General features: G+C 42.9%; 2 protein-coding genes across 5 annotated transcripts in view; both read right to left on the bottom strand.

Moving 5' to 3' along the window:
* LOC100695441 (gastrula zinc finger protein XlCGF17.1) overlaps positions 1–15,002 on the bottom strand; it is a 52,405-nt gene that overhangs the window by 35,893 nt on the left and 1,510 nt on the right. The window contains exon 1 of one of the 4 annotated variants that reach the window (XM_019347573.2): positions 1,373–1,606. The exons of the other annotated variants lie outside the window; for them this stretch is intronic. Within the exon in view, the coding sequence (XP_019203118.1) occupies positions 1,373–1,517 (145 nt within the window). The 5' untranslated portion in view covers positions 1,518–1,606. Of the gene's footprint in view, positions 1–1,372; positions 1,607–15,002 lie in introns of those variants that run through there. 4 annotated transcript variants of the gene reach the window in all.
* On the bottom strand, positions 4,475–14,799 carry LOC112841690 (zinc finger protein 501). Its single transcript, XM_019347579.2, has 2 exons — positions 13,771–14,799; positions 4,475–5,953 (listed from the first exon to the last, which is right to left on the bottom strand). Exons 1-2 carry the CDS (start codon positions 13,933–13,935, stop codon positions 4,835–4,837), a joined length of 1,284 nt encoding a protein of 427 aa, XP_019203124.2. The 5' UTR covers positions 13,936–14,799; the 3' UTR covers positions 4,475–4,834.

Raw genomic sequence — 15,002 nt, 5'->3', positions numbered from 1 at the left:
CGAATGCTCTTCAACTTCCTCTGGAAAAACGGGACACATTACATCAGAAAAAGTGTAGTGATGAATGACTATGAACACGGTGGTTTTGGATTTCACTACTCTAAACAATACATTCAAAATTAAAGGGGCAAAATCCGGTTTCCATCTGGAATTTTATTCCTCACTACATTTTCTCTAAGTTCGGTGGTCTAAGTTTTATCTTAGGTTGTGATTATAATATAGATAAGCTTCCAGAAAACCTCTCGATGTTTCACAAACAAGTTCTATTCGCTTGGTTCCTTATATATAAACACAACTTTACACCCCATACGTATTTAATCTGGAATAATAGGAACATAGTGGATACAAATAAATTATTATTTTGGTTTGGGTTGGATTGTTTTAGTGAATCAGCTGTTTAATCCTAATATGCAGCTTATGTCTTATTCAGAATTCTTAAACACTTATAAATTTCCTGCCATACCCAAAGAATATGCCATATTATTTGATGTGATACCGACAGGTAAATATAATGCTATTTAAAGGTATTCAACCTTGCACATCTCCTGTTTCTCTCCCGAACCCTGTGGATTCACACATAGGAAGAATCTGTCTAACAAACCATAGTAAAGGTAATAAGAATATTCGTGCTTTGTTCCAGAGAGAATCTCTCTCTGTTCCACGTTCGATCTCTTATTGGAATTCCTTTGTCAGTGACATTAACTGGAAAAGAGGATGGACAATTCCTAACAAGTATCTGGTAACGAATAAAGTAAAAGAAGTTTCATTCAAAATACTTCATAAATATTATCCAGCTAATGATTATATGACAAAATTCAAAGGGACATAAATGTGAACTGTGGATGTTGTGGAAGCCATCCTGAGACTGTGCAGCAGCTCTGATCTGTTCACACGCTACAACACTCTGGACTTCAGTAGATTCATTAGAGGACATCTCTACAAGGACTTTACTCTGAAACGGAAAATGTTGGATTTTGTTTCTTTTGAAGGCAAAAAAAAAAAAACGAGATGTTTTCTTTATAATAGATTTCTTAGTTATCTTAGCTAAATTTTATTTCCACAGATGCAAATACAGCAGCCAAAAGCCTATTTTTAAACACTACTATAATGATACTCTATCTTACATTAGATTGATTCGTGGATCACTTAATAAAAAGGCTGTAAAAACAATTACTATTTGTACTAATTACAAATTATTTGAATGTATGTAACTTTTTATATTGTAGCCCCTGGCATATGTTAATTATGTTCACACTTGTGTACATTCTCTGTATACTGTTGTTAAATAAAGGTTTTGGGGGGGAAAAAGAAAGAAGAAAAGGAAAAGTAGGACCCGAGAGGAAACCGGAGCCGAGGCTCCACCTGTGCTCACCTGCCGTGATATCCAGCAGTCTGCGCTGACGGTCGATCTCTTCCTCGTACTGGACGATCGTTTTTTCAAACTCCAAGAATATTTGTTCAGCAGCAGCAGTTAGTCGCTCGTTGATAAACTCTCTCAGATACTGAACTGAAGGCATTGTTACTGCCACAGCTCACACACTCACACACTCGGCTCACACGGGAGCAAAGCTAACGGTCCTGCCACCGGATGTCCGTCCTCACAGTTCCGGCAGAAGCTCTTCTTCATCTTTTCATGGCGGTTGGCAAACAACTTCAGGTGCATTACCGCCACCTTCTGGATGAGAACAGCTTTTACACCTATATTCTCATAAAAACACCTGTTGCTCTTAAAACCCTTAAACTACATCACCTGTATCGCTTTGTAATATTTATCTATAATTGAACTCTATTTTTCTGTAAGTCAGATTTGAGTGTTTGCCTTTCCCGTCTATATTTACCACATTGTAACATTACATGTTCAGATGATTCACACTGCTTTAATGTTATATAAACTGTATGACCAAATCTTAGTCTTGAGATAATCTTCTTCTATCTTACTTTTATGACTTCTTCTACATTGTCCAGTTGAAGATGACCGTAACCCTTTGATGAGATGAGATGAGATGAGATAGCCTTTATTTGTCAGTTGCAGGTCTTTTGCCCACAACTGAGATGACAGACCTTGCCGACCGTACATACAATACAAACATCACATTGGGGAGACAGGTCAGGCCAGGTAGCGAGGAAAAAAACATCGAAATATGTAACACAAAAGGATAATACAGGAATGCACAGATATCAACACACCATAACACAATAAACACAGACAAGCAACATGGGAAAGAGTTCCAGTGTGTACATCTGATCTGGGACCGCTGCAATCTTCGACTGCGCCTCCAACTGACCTGATGTCCACATCAGAGGGGAGGTAAGCGTTGGAGGTGGCGTTGGGTAGGGAGGGTGATGCATCAGTGAGTGCTTATCAGTATCAGTATATGTATGTGTGTGCGTGTCCATAGTTCAGCTGAGACAGTGTCCTTCGCCCTGCCAGGCTAAGTAAACACTCTTCCAGCCAACCCAGGTGGCCTTGCATGGAATGGGAAGGAACAACACAGTTGTTATCAGGGTGTTGTTGTTCAGCTCCAGCCTTGAGCCCACAGCTGGCGCCGAAGGGGTAGCCGCATTATGATGGTGATTTTTCTTTTTGCAAACAACTCATGAGAATTTCAAGCTGTTTTTAACACTCCGACACTGGTCTCTCAATCTCCCGTTGGATAGCTGCGAGTTTCTCCATGATGTTATTAGCTGTCGATTCCATGATCTTGTCACTCTTTTGCTCACAGAGCAGATTCTGAGACCTCACGACCGCAGCCAACTGATCCGTGATGTATTCCAGCTTCCGCCCATAGGTGTTGTTCTGAGCGGATTCTTCCCTGATGTGTCCCAATATCCGCTCAGAGATGTTATTCTGAGTATTCATTGCAGCCGCTAGCGCCTCCAAGCTCTTAACCATGCTGCCTTCCGTGAGCCCTTTCTGAGAAGTCGCACCTCGTCCCATCAATTCAATCCCAGCAGGCAGCCTTGTGGGGGTTTGAACAGCCGGTTCCGCTTTCTTAATTCTCCGATAAGCCAGGGCCAGGCCAGCTCCGATCAGCAAGAACCTTGTTATCATGGTTCCGAATAGGTAGATATCTTCAGCGTCCTTGATCGACAGTCCCGCCAGGCACACGATCCTCCATTTCTGCCACCCGTCCATCCGGCAGGGAAAGTCCCTCCAGGGCACTCGGGCTCGCCCGAGCCCAGACTTCTCGTTGAGAAAAGGGTGTCAATAGCATTCAGAGACCAGTTGATCAAATCCATAATTCTCTTTTAGGTTTTAGACACAGACTGTGAGAGAGTGTTCCAGAGAAAGTAATACAAAAAAACACGAGACTAGACAAGGACATAAGAACTAAGCAGGGAAGATAAGGGAGAGGAGAAAAAGTGCGTCGGCCTCCTCCGAGAGCCAAAGCAAGATGCTTTGCTCCTTTATTACACCGTATGTGACTCATGCTATCAATCCCACACCAGCCATCATTTTTACCTGTAAAGACAGCTCGTGCACGGGAGAGCATGAGGTCATCATATTTAGTGATTTTAACTTTGCCAGGTTCTGGAGAGCTGGATTGTAAATGTGCCTGTCTTTAAAGCACTGGGTCAGCTTCTATATACATGTGATTACACCACCGAGGTCTAACCTATGTTTGTCCCATTTACTCTGCTGTTAAGCTGTTTGGTCACTAGGTGGCGCTGCTGGGTTGTATTTGTCTGGTGTGAAGGAGCGCTGTCCATATCAGATTTGGCACAGCCACATTTCTACATGTATTCATAGTTTAGACTGCTGTAGATTACACACTGTTTGAACTGCTGTTCCCTGTCATTCCCGGGGAATGAAAAGCTTCTTCCAGCTGCTCACCGCAGCGGGTCAGTCGACGTTTTATTGACTCGAGGGGGCAGAGTTCAGCCAGTGGATGGAGAGCGTCCATGTATGTCTGAACTCTGATGGGATTATTCTAACGCGAACTTGCTCAGTCATTTTCAGTTATGCTCTGTTTGCCCGTCACATAAAACCCGCAAAACATTTACATTTGTGGCTGTGACGTGTGGAAAAGCTCATAGATATGAATAGTCGTTCAAGGCCGTGCAGGTGCATGAATGTGTGACAGAGCTAACAGGTCTGTTCACGTCTCTGTGCCTCGAGCAGTGAGAACTAGAAGGGCAGTTTAGCGTAGGATTAGTTAGCCACTGAGCACTTTCAGAGAAAAATGGCACAACAAGCTGGATTGTTTTCAGTTTCTGTGGCAAACCAGTCAGTGTGGTCTCTTTTACTACACCAGCAGCAGAGCTAGCACAGGGTGGAGGATGCTAACAGCAACGTCACCTGTGATGTCATCAGCTTCTTTGTATCTCTACGAAACCAAAAACTGTCAAAAACACTGACGATGTTTTCCCACATACTGAAACCAGCTTCTCTCAGAGTGTGAGGACGTGAGGGTGAAACTGCTGTGACTGAAACGTTCTCTTATTTCATAAACAGGGCAAAAGAAAAACATGATGACAATTTAGAAGAAACTTTATTTATACAGGTTACAATAACAACAATCTACACTTTGTTAGTGTCACCTCTAAAGTCCAAAATGATACAAAGTTACCTTAAGTATGAAGCACGAAGGGTAAAATGAAACCGGGAGGATCGCAGCCATGACAGAATCCAGGTCAGGAACCGTAGATGAGAACATGACAGGAATAACAGAGCGCGTTGGTACGGTTAGGTTTGGATGCACAAAGCAAAGGAAAACGGCTGTGTGAATGACACCAGCTGACGAGCTGCTTTGCCGTCGGAGCCAAAAGTCCAGGCGGGAGACAGACGCCAACACCCCGCTCCCATATTCACTCTGACCTGCAGCTTTCCAAGCTACGACTCCTCACCTGTGTGAGTGTCCAGGTGCTCCAACAAGCTGCGACTGGACGGAAAAGTGGTGCCGCACGCATCGCAGTGATACAGCTCCTCGCCCGCGTGAGTCTTCATGTGCACGGACAGGATGCTCTTCTGACGGAAACTTTTCCCGCAGCTCTTGCATGAGTACGGCTTCTCGCCCGTGTGCGTTCTCATGTGCACGGACAGGATGTTTTTTTGGCGGAAGCTCTTCCCACAGGCTTTGCAGGGATACGGCTTCTCGCCCGTGTGCGTTCGCTCGTGGATCGTCAGATCGCTTTTTTGAGCGAAACCTTTACCGCACGTTTCGCAGGAATACGGCTTCTCGCCCGTGTGAGTGCGCATGTGCACGGACAGAATCTTTTTCTGACGGAAACTTTTCCCACAGGCTTTGCAAGAATACGGCTTCTCGCCCGTGTGCGTTCTCATGTGCACCGACAAAGTGCCGCTGAATCGGAAACTCTTCCCACATTCTTCACAGGTGTGCGGCTTCTCATCGGTGTGCGTTCTCACGTGGACCAATAGGTGCCCCCTCTGAATAAAACCTTTCCCGCATATTTCACAAGCGTATGGCTTCTCACCCGTGTGAAGCCGCATGTGGCTCAGCAGGTGACTGCTCTGAGTAAAACCTTTCCCGCACGTTTCACAGGAATACGGCTTCTCGCCCGTGTGGGTTCTCATGTGACCCAACAGGTGAGCCCTCCGAGTGAAACTCTTCTCACATGTTTGGCAAGTATACGGCTTCTCGCCCGAGTGGATTTTCTGGTGTTCCTTTACGTAAGAGTTTTTCTTAAAGGCTTTTCCACAAACATTACATTTAAAAGGCTTTTTACTCAGGTCGGCGTCACGCTGACTCTCTGACACCGGAGAGCTGCCGGGAGCGCCGTCAGAGAGAAGCTGGTGACCGTTAGCCTCTAGTTCACTGTGGTCACTGTCACCAAAAGTAGTCACCAAGAAGGCGTCGGCCTCCTCCTTCAGGACGAGCTGCTCATCCTCCTGGCTGGTGCACACTTCCTCCTGTTCCTCTTTAATGTGTAGAGGCGTCGGCTCCTCCTGGTCCTCACTGGAGTTCATCTTCAGGTCACAGAGCTGCTCCTCCTCACACACAGAGACACAAACCACAAAAACATTAGTTCAAACTACAAATGACACAATAATGTCCTCATACACACACACACACACACACACACACACACACACACACACAAATATATAGGTGTTGTCTGAAAACGAAGCATCTTTATTTCAGTTTCATTACCACAGGAAAAAATAGATTTGTTTCTAATTCAACACGTTGTCTTTTATACATTTCTGGGATTCCGTCGTCCTCAGTCAGGCGAGCTACGCTATGCTGCTCTTTGTGGACCTCAGCTCACGTCCTGGTCACAGACCGGTGACCAGCTGACGACCCCTCACTGCCAGGGTGGACAAGCGGGGCCCGACTTCACCCAAGCCTTAACGCAGGCTCCACACAGGGCTGTGTTTGTGTCCTGCACTCTCCACCCTTTACACCCACATCCACAGCCCCACCCAGTCCAGCAATAGCACACAGTACTGGTTTAAAAACTGCTGTCCTCCTGTCACTACTGCAAAGGGAACACCCGGACATGCTGTGCGGTTTTTCAACAGCACAGAGGAACGCACTTTCAGAACATCTCGAGATATCTCGCTCACTTTTGTGAAAGACGCTTTGCGTTTGAAAGCTGCTCTCAGGCTGACGTGTCGGCACATCAGGAACAAGGACAAACACTTTAAAAGAGTACAAACTGAGACATGTGGAAATGTCTGGAACATGTGCTGCTTTCCTTATGAGATGTCCTCACACAGTCAGATATAAACTGTTTCATGGAAAACGCCAAAAACCGTCTAAACAAAGGCGTTTGAAAGCATGAATGACATCACTCATTTAATGAGCTTGACCGTGCGGCACCTTTGAAGACTGAAGAAGAACAACGTGGACAATAAAGCGGCCGTATATACCTGAGACATGAAAGCATGTTCCTACAAAACCTGTAACATCTGAAAGAGAGATGATGATGACACAGCGTGGCGTATTGTGCTGCGCGCCATGAATGATGACCTCCACTTGTGTCCCTAATCGAATTCTTTTGCCTTTAAAAGAAACAACAGACGCCGACCCTCGCCTGTCTGCTTTGGTGGGACTGATGTCACATCCTGGTCTGCCAGCACGGACGCTGCCTACAGAGCCGGCTCAGATCCTTCAGTGTGTGCAGCAGGCTGCTCTGAGGCTCCCGCCCTGCAGGAGGTGATCAGTGACTCCCACCCCGTCCACAACACACTGGACACTCTGAAGAGCAGTTTCAGCAACAGGTTCCTTCAGCCTGGCTGTGTGAGGGAACGCTGCAGGAGCTCGTTCCTCCTGCTGCTGTCATTCATCCACTGGTGTCAGATCCACACATGTGGAACAGGATTAGTCACACCTCAGTGCACCCTGTCACTTTGCACACCACGACATCTGTTTGCACAGATACTTGTGCTTTAATGTTTATACCTTCATCTCTATATTTATCTATCAATATCTCTGCTTCTACTCTCGTTTTATATGAGTGCTTGTTGTTGGTCGTATATTTGTTGCTATGACAACTAATTTCCCTCTGGGATTAATAAAGTCTCTCTGATTCTGACTCTAACAGTGTTTCTGAACAGTCATGCTCCACCTGGTGGCAGATGGCTGCATGACATGTAGGAGCAATGAAACCAAACAAACATAGGCTGTATCCCAATTCAGGGGCTGCAGCCTTAACCTCCTAGGACCTGGCGTCCACATATGTGGACATCACATTTTCGATTATTTAAACCAAAATACTAAATTTTGCTCTACAAGGGCCTGATATCCACTTACAAGGACATTATACTGCTACTGTTCTATCAAAATTTTAAACAAATATCCTCATATGTGGCTCTCATTTACCTTAAAAACAAAAATAAGGTTAAAAAAAAAAAAATCTGGTAATTCTTTGTTTTTACATTCATTGGGCCCAAATATCAAGGATAAATTAAAAATGCATGTTGTGGAAGAGTTTGGGTCTTAGGAGGTTGAAGTACGCAGCCTCAACGGTCCTCAAGGGCCGCGTACTCAAAGACCGCTAAGGCCGGAAGTGCGAGGCTTGTGAAATGGGACGGTCTAGCCTCCATCGCGCTGCTCAGGTTGCCTAGCAACCATGATAGCTGGAAACATGTGGTTGACAGAAATGAAGGAGAACATATTTTGTTCATTTGTTTGTTTGTTTCTACACGAGCTTTGTGTGATTTAATAAGTATCTGAGGCTGAGACCACAGGACTGTAAAACATGATTGTTGGGCTTCATTTCTGTACTGAACAGTCATTTAAGATTAGCTAGTAAATAACAATTAGTTAATGTTGTTCATGAGACTAAAGTCAGTGTAAATATGATATGGCCAATATTATAGTTATTAATCATTATTAGTTATTACAGCAGTGAGTTTGAACTCTCAAATCAAATCACTTCTATTGTCACATCACATGTGCAGGTACACTGGTACAGCACATGTGAGTGAACTCTGTGTCAAATACTGAGCTTCAGTAAAGATTCAAGTAGCAGTTATTTATATGTCCTATTACCTTAGATCTTCACTCAAAGACACTCAAGTATCTCTGACAGTGTATATACAGATGTATTATATATAAGAGACAAACATTGTTCTTTCAATATGTTGGCATTACTAAATTTGGCTCAATGCTTACATATATGTGTAAAAAGAAAATGTCCGAGCTGTGATAACTGTTTCTGATAGAATGAAGATCAGACTGATATATGAAATATTCCTTTATTGGGTGAGAAAATCAGACCATGTCATAACTGCTTTAAGTCATACAGAATAGATATCAGAGCCTTAAACAGGCTGACTTCTGCTAAATGGGTCAAACTGGGCAGAAAGTCTACAAACACATAACATCCTTATAGAATATGATGTAACACTATAGATCAACTTAGCTCAGAATATATAAAGCATATAAACAATTACAGCAATATGATGCAACAAACACAGCAGTGCTACTAATCCAAAATACTCAAAGCTTCATAGAACTGAAACAAACATTTATTTTTAGCTCCATCCTGCTGCTGATACATACTTTAGGTTTCTGAATATTAAACTTGTTGCTGCCTTTCATAGTGTGTAACTTGAAGGCCCTGAGTACTTTCTCCCACACTGAAAACACTGGGATGATAACATTATTTGAACATTACCTAATAAGACTGATTCAGGACAGACAATTAGTTATGTTAAACTTTCCTAGCAGTCCTTCACAAACAGGGAACAGTCTGTCTATTCTCTCCATCTGTCAGCTGCTGCTGGCTCTTCCTCCTCCTCTTCCTCACACACTGCTGAGTTTGTCCTGGTGGATCATCAGGGGTGCAAAGCCTCACAGATGATGTGCAGCAGTGGGTCCCTCAGTCTGTCCTCACTCTGGACACTTGCAGTTGTCACACATGGAAATCAAATGTGTGATAAGCTGCAGGATTCAAACACAAGTGTAACTTATAAATACATGTTCATACTTTTATTCCACAATCAGAGAGAAAGAAACAGAGAGAGAGTGCAGGACAGACAGACAGGTGACAGTCTCAGGTGTACACACTGCTACAAAACAGCACAAGAGAAGGAGGATTTAGTGTTTGTGTTATTACGAGTGCTAAACAAGAAGAGTTCCCAGATGGTCCAGTGGACACATGTGTGACTCCTGTGATTAAAGCATCTTTCTTTCAGCTTAACGAGTGAACCGTCAGCTCGTTCAAACACACGTTAAAGTCCGTTTGGCTCGACACCACCGAACAGAGGCAGCAATATAACATAGCTAACATTAACAGTGCAGTGAATCCTGCTTGTGCCGTCATATTCAGGACTGCAAACCGAGCAGCATCACTGACTTTCAGCTTGTTGTGTTTGTGGATATATGACTGACTTTAATTATCCATAAAATCATCACATTCTCTGTAAGATTAAGGTCGACTATATATATATTTAGAAGTAAAGGCTTTAAAACCAAGTTACCGCTGAAAGTACAAACATCACTAATGTCACATAACTTTGCCGACATGTGGCCAACAGTAGTGTTTTAATGTTCTTCATTATTAAACATTCACACATACATAAGTGACATAATATTCAGTACTTACTTTTAACAGTTTAACCATCGGCCGCTCCGCTTCTGCCGTCTGCGGCAAAATTATCCACACCGACTGCCGCGCTATGAATTGTGGGATATGTTGGGCCACGAAGGCTACACCGCCACAGCCTTAAAATTCAGGGAAATGAAGGACGCATTTGAGGGCCGCATTTTGAGCAGCCTTTGAATTAGGACAGCCTTCGGCGCGTCGCTGTGACGTAATCGGCCTTAAAATGCAGCCTTTAAGGCTGCAGACCCTGAATTGGGATACAGCCATAGACACACCTCCTCCATTAAAAATCAGCAACATGTCCTCCAAACTGAGATTTAAAACCTGTTTGATGTCAAAAACACTGTGAAACCAGGAAGCAACAGAAACAAGAGAAAAAAGTAAGAAAAACCTGTCGCAGTAAATGGACGAGGACTTGCAGGGCCCGCTATGTGGTGGCAATGCTGAAGACAACACGAGGCAGACACCCAACCAACCTGCTGGGGTACATATGCAGATAATCTTACCAGAAACTCAAGAATTTCAAAAGGAGAGCAAAACACTCTGCTCGAAGATATAAAAGGTGAAATTCATAAGACTAACAGGAGAATCGGAGAGGTGGAAAACCGAGCTGAAGCAGGCGAAATCAGAGACCTGAAGGACCGAGGATTCCTAGTCGAGGTTATCCTATGGAGCAGCTGATTCAGCAAGCATGGAGCATCTCGGGAGACAAGACGCCCCAGGGCAGCAGCCATCAGAGACAAGCCCCAGGTCTGCAGAAGGAAAACTCCTCAGAAAGAACCAAAATAAGAATAACAAAAGGCAGTTAGAGGCCAAAGGTATGGGACTGACTGATTCGAGTCTATATCCCACCTGGCAGTACTTTCTCTTTTTACAAGCAGGTGAGTTGAGCCAGTCTAAAAGTGTGTGGAGGTGATCTGAACATACACTTAAACCCAAAACAAACAGGCTCCAACAAAACAAGTGGTATAAAAGTCAAAGAGCTGATGAAGGACATGGGTTTGATTGATGTTCCCTGTTCCTCATCACTCATTATATCAGAATAGAGCATTTCATTGTCTAACGCAGGGACAGAAAAACAACTATCGACTGAAATTAATTTCATATAAACTCAGGGATTGGACAGAAGATGCTACTTTGTAGACAAAGATATTACAAAATCAGGTCTAAATTTACTAAATTATTGGCACGGAAACTAAAGAAACATCAATATACAAAATAAGAGATCCACAACAACACAACAGAAAGTAATCAGGATAATAATAATAATAACAATAATAATAATAATAATAATAATAATGGATTGCACTTATAAAGTGCTTTTCTAGACACCCAAAGCGCTTTACAATTCCACTATTCATTCACTCTCACATTCACACACTGGTGCAGGCAGTTGTAGCCACAGCTGCCCTGGGACAGACTGACAGAAGCGAGGCTGCCATTTCGCACCATCGGCTCCTCTGGCCAACACCGGTAGGTGGTAGGTGAAGTGTCTTGCCCAAGGACACAATGGCCAGGACAGAGAGAGCCAGGGGATTGAACTGGTAACCTTCCGGTTACAGATAAGCTTCCCAACCCCCTGAACCCGATAAGATCCGGTCTGTCTTTAAAACCTTTTATAAACAACTCCTCTCTAAAACTACGGATGTGGGAATTGATCAAATGGACATATTTGTTGAAACGCTTAGTTTACCTGTCATGAGTGAAGATCAGAATAAACAACTAGCCTCTGAAATCACAGTAAAAGGATCAGAAAAGGCCATAAGAAACCTGAAAGCTAATAAATATATAGAGCATATAAAACATTCAAAGAGGATCTTATCCCTATACTGAGAAAAACATGTAACTGAAAAGGCACAAAGCCCACCTACTCTGAAAGAAGCAATTATATCTGTTATACTGAAGCAGACCAAGGACAAAAGAGTCGTACAGACCAGTCTGTGCTCAGTGTAGGTTACTGCAGCTATACATCCATAATGGCAAAACCAAATACTCCCTAACCTCATACATAATGATCAAGCTGGCTTCATAAACATCAAACCCAGGATAATACAAGACGACGACACACAGAGCGGCTGTGATGCTGAGTCTTGAAGAGGCTTTTGGTTAGTTGGCAGTGCTGATACAGAGTACTGCAGAAATCTGGTTTAATGAGTTGGTGATAAACAATGTAAAGGCATTAAATGATAATCCAACTGCAAGGCTTAAGATTAATGGTCACCTAACTCAGCGTCTAACTCTGGAGAGGGGAGCGAGTCAAGGCTGTGCTTGGCCTTCTCTTTGCTATAACAGAAAAATCACAGGTGTTACAGTAAATGCAGATGATTTACTTCTGTACTTAAACACCTGAGGAGTCCCTGCTCCAGGTAATGAACCGTCTTAAAAACATTGGTCCAATGACAGGATATAAACTGAGGCCCTATAATTACAGTCCATGTGAAAAACCCAAACAAGCACAGCCACTGACATCCATTTATATCAAACAGGATCATCAAACAGGATCATACCTGTGAGCATAAGCTCTAGAATAGAAACCATCAAAAGTCATGTTTTACCAAGATTTCTGTATGTGTTCCAGAGCCTCCCACTCAGGATTAATCACAAAGATTTTACTGAATGGGACAAAACGATCTCTAGATTTATATGATAAAACCCAGAATATGATACAAAACATTCAGCAAAGATCAGGGCTGCACTGCTGGGATCCATCATATGGAACAACAATAAGCTATATGCATGTACAGGCAGTGCTGGCAGATACAAATCTACAGGGTAAAACAGGGTAGAAGCCACACTGGGGGTTTGGAAAATGGTGATAAAAGAAAAGAACTTGGAGAAGGATATAAAATACCAAAATGTGTGCATATGATTCGGAATTTACACCAAATCAGATAGTTTTAAAAACTGGATAGAAAAAGGACTCGATATGTGGCGTTGTAAAGGAAGATGAAGTTATGAGTTTCCAAACTTTAAAGCAAACATTTCATTTAGAAAATCGAGACCAGTACAGCTAAGAAACTTTTATACTCGAATAGAGCAGGGCGATATCACCACACATATTTATCACGATATACATTTGAAAATTTGCGATAACGATATAACTGACGATATAATTGATGTGAGACAAAATACTTTACAAATCCACAACTTTATTAGTGCAAAAAAACCCCATCAATGTATTTTCACTTAAACAAGCAGCTGTTTATGTGCATTAAAGTTATATAAAAATTAACAGTGTAAATGCAAATTCCTCGCTGACAGTTTAACCAAAAGGCATTTCCAGTGGAAACTGGCCGACATATCATCAGCATAACCATGTATAATATCCACAAACCTTAAAAAGAGGTTATACACACACAATACGGTAATATTATGTTGAAGCACAGTACGTATCACTCCGCGAGCCTCCTGCCAACGATAGCCGTAATGCTCCGACAATCCAACAAGCGGTGCGGGTTTGTAGTTTAGCAAAGTCGCACTGAAACATTTGACAGATTTTCGTGTACCACATAAAATCGTTTCGAGGTCAGTAAACACAACCAGAGTTCATACATAAGGCACACGGGATTATAAGGGACACTGTCGACTTTCAGAAAACTCAAAGCATTGATTTTAAGTGTGCCGTATTTTCCAAAAACACGGTAATAACGACGCCCGCTAGCATGCGCTACCAAAAATAGTGCTTTGTCGTGTATCTGACGGACGAAAGCTAAACCAGTTCCACACCACTGAAGTTGCAGCATTTTTACAAACCAGTTCTGGTTCATCCGTTTCATTTAACGATCCGCTTTCGCCCTTCTCATTCTCCGTTGCCGCCATGCTTTTTCCGCCATGTGCGTATGAAAACAAAGGCACTGCGCATGCGCGTTTTACCCATATTCTATCGCTATATTTCATTTTCTTATCGTTGCCCAACATTATACCTGTGTTACCGTGAACGCTATGATATGGCCCAGCCCTATACTTGAAACATTAAAGATCAAAAACCACTGCAGCGAGGCCGTTCATCCAACTCTTTATAAATACTTAAAGGTCAGAAACTAAGAAAGCTGTAATATCACAAATATACAAAAGTCTTCATGATTTCAACAATCAGTCAACAGTTTCATTACCCAGCTCTCACTATGATGATGGAGCAACTGTGGCTACGAGGCAGCACACCACTGCCATGTGTGTTGGGACTGTAAGAATATTAAGAACTACCGCAGAGACGTTCATAAAGTGATGCAAAAGATCTTTGGCACATATTTACTCTTTGATTTCAAATCCATGTTTGTAGGACACACCCCCTCAGACATACAGGCTGTAGATAAATACTTGGTGTGCTGCTGACCAAAAGATGGCCAACACAGGATCCACCAACATTACACAGCTGGACGGATGTAACTTAACAGATTTATAAGATGGAAAAGATTACTTTAGTGACTTCAGAGTATGAGACATGTATGAAGCACTGGGGGAAATGGCTTCGCTGTGAGAGTTCTATAAGGATGGATATTACTGATATTCACTATTGAATGAATGAATGTTTTTACTCTGTAAAGTAACACGTACTTATGTCACCATCTGCTACCATATGTGTTTTTGATTGTCCTCTCTCTGCATGTATGTAGTTACAAATTACATCTATCTGTACATATGTTGTTGTTTTTTCTTCTCACACCTGTGTGAAGGAGAAGTACCTGAAGTGATGGCACACACCTACACTACTATGCTCCTCTGTACTTATGGGCGTTTATCAATATGCGTACTTGTGCGTACTTGCGTTCTCGTGTACTCGTGATACGTCATCAGTCGGAGACCAAGTACTGTTCCAATTCGAAGTACGCATCAAGCCGAGAACGCGAAAAAGTCCCGGATGTGTTCTCGATCCGCCCGTTTTATCGAGCATGCATCGGTGTGGACTTGGTACAGCTAAATATCCCAGAATGCATTTCGTCCAAAACTCAACAGCGGACTCCCGTCACATCGTTTTCAACCCCCCC

This window comes from Oreochromis niloticus, linkage group LG18 (assembly GCF_001858045.2).
Source record: "Oreochromis niloticus isolate F11D_XX linkage group LG18, O_niloticus_UMD_NMBU, whole genome shotgun sequence".
Lineage (NCBI taxonomy): Eukaryota > Metazoa > Chordata > Actinopteri > Cichliformes > Cichlidae > Oreochromis > Oreochromis niloticus.
This window is presented reverse-complemented; position numbering and strand designations above follow the sequence as displayed.